The sequence below is a fragment of the Austrofundulus limnaeus genome, unplaced genomic scaffold, assembly GCF_001266775.1.
Source record: "Austrofundulus limnaeus strain Quisiro unplaced genomic scaffold, Austrofundulus_limnaeus-1.0 Scaffold300, whole genome shotgun sequence".
NCBI classification, from domain to species: domain Eukaryota; kingdom Metazoa; phylum Chordata; class Actinopteri; order Cyprinodontiformes; family Rivulidae; genus Austrofundulus; species Austrofundulus limnaeus.
Window position 1 is genome coordinate 654402 of NW_013952702.1, and position 1911 is coordinate 656312.

At 39.3% G+C, this 1911-nt stretch overlaps 1 protein-coding gene across 3 annotated transcripts in view; it reads left to right on the forward strand.

Moving 5' to 3' along the window:
• Positions 1–1911, forward strand: part of LOC106526931 (interleukin enhancer-binding factor 3) — a 12265-nt gene that overhangs the window by 8990 nt on the left and 1364 nt on the right. For all 3 annotated transcript variants that reach the window (XM_014021661.1, XM_014021659.1, XM_014021660.1), the window contains exons 16-19: positions 59–190; positions 275–436; positions 523–658; positions 755–793. In XM_014021661.1, coding sequence (XP_013877115.1) covers positions 59–190; positions 275–436; positions 523–658; positions 755–793 — 469 coding nt within the window. The remainder of the gene's footprint in view (positions 1–58; positions 191–274; positions 437–522; positions 659–754; positions 794–1911) is intronic.

The window sequence follows — 1911 nt, forward strand, 5'->3', positions numbered from 1 at the left end:
GTGTGTGTGTGTGTGTGTGTGTGTGTGTGTGTGTGTGTGTGTGTGTGTGTGTGAACAGAATGGTCAGGGTCCCATCTTAACTAAAAACGGCAAAAACCCCGTGATGGAGCTGAACGAGAAACGCCGCGGACTGAAGTACGAGGTGATTAAACACAAAGGATTCAACCGTCTGAAGTGCTTCGTCATACAGGTGAGTCAGCAGAAATACGTTTCAGAAACGAAGCTGGAGAACTAAGAAGAATTCAGCTTTTTCCTTCCTTTCCTGTTTGTTCAGGTGGAGGTCGATGGTCAGATGTTCACAGGGAAAGGGCTCAATAAGAAGGAGGCGAAGGCCTACGCTGCCCTCGCTGCTTTGGAGAAGCTGTTCCCAAATAACAGAAGCTCTTCGGCTGACAAAGACAAGCCTGAGAAGAAGAAGGCCACTTACACTGACATGGTAACTATTCTCCAAGTTATCCTCCAGTTATTCAACTTATAGAGCAGTTGAAACTTTAATTTATTTACTGTTTCCTGTTCCAACAGCACGTCCCAGGATTTGGCATCATCCGTGGCATTCCGTCAGACACCGYGACCCGTGGCTGGGGTCCCAACAGAGGGGGCCGCGGCAGGGGCCGGGGCCAAGGTGGACCTTTTCCCCCAGGACCAAGCTATAACATGAGTGAGAAATTTTACACTAACACTCCACAAGCCTCGTCAATGCAGGACCTTTTAAACGACTGCAACTAAATAATTTATTTTTCTTTTATCRTAAAAGCCAACTACAGCTATGAGGGCAGCTCTGGCTCCGGCTATCGTAAGTATCTGAACGTTCCCTCCCATTTTCTTCATGTAGGTGTAGAGCGTTGTTTTCCCACTAAAGCCTTGTTTTATAGGACTGGGTATCATGACCACTTCTCTAAAACAATTCATAAGGTTCTGAATCGATTGATCACAATTCAATTTGATCTACTCTTAAATAATAAKTGGTTCAACTATGTTGCAAAATAAAGAATTCACATTATTTTTACTCTTCACCGCTAACAAGTTTTAAGGGTAAACTTGTAAATTGAAGCAAAACTCTCTTAAGTTTCAAAGATTTTAAATTAAAAAGGAATTGAAAMTYACAGTGTTGTTGGATGCATTCATTTTTAAGAAAATTAAAAAATTTTCTTGGTGAATAAGAAGTGATGGGAATGAGGTTTCTGGAGAAGAGTTGGGCTAATGTTAGTATTCTTCTGAGCTCCTTTTGAGCGTATGAAAATTTGTAATGTTTGTTGTCTTCTGCTGTTATGTTAAAAAAATGATACAATTACAACACTTCATCACTGTGAATTTCATCAAGACGTTTCTTTCTCCATGTTTCTACGTTTAAAAAAATAAGARTGGTAACAAAACTAACCGATTTTATTAGAACGTCGTCTTTCACACGTTTCTACGTGCCAGAGAGAACAGTTTCAGTCAGATGTTTACATACAGTAGTTTTGGTTCGACCACCTGAACGAGCCTCTTGAAACCGTCTTTATTTTCCGTRACTGCGTACCATCGTAAATCTTTATAAACAAAAGTAGGGATGCACCAATATGAAAATTTCAGCCGATATCGATTTCCGATATAGTTATTGCTGTTATGGCCAATAACCAATATTTACAGATATTACAAAACACACAAATTATACATAAACACACAAACACTTGGGTCTTTTATTGATACGGTAAATATATGACCAGACCTCTGACATGGCTCTACTCAGTTATTCCTGCTACGCAGCATCAATATCACTATCATGATCAAACAGATGCTGCTCACCCAACCATCTCCCCTCCTAAAACACAAACACAAAGATAAAAAGTGGGAAATCAATATCGATGTTTTTTTATTTATTAGTTTTTATTTCAAACTTTATTCATTCCACAAAAACAAAATTATGTGTAC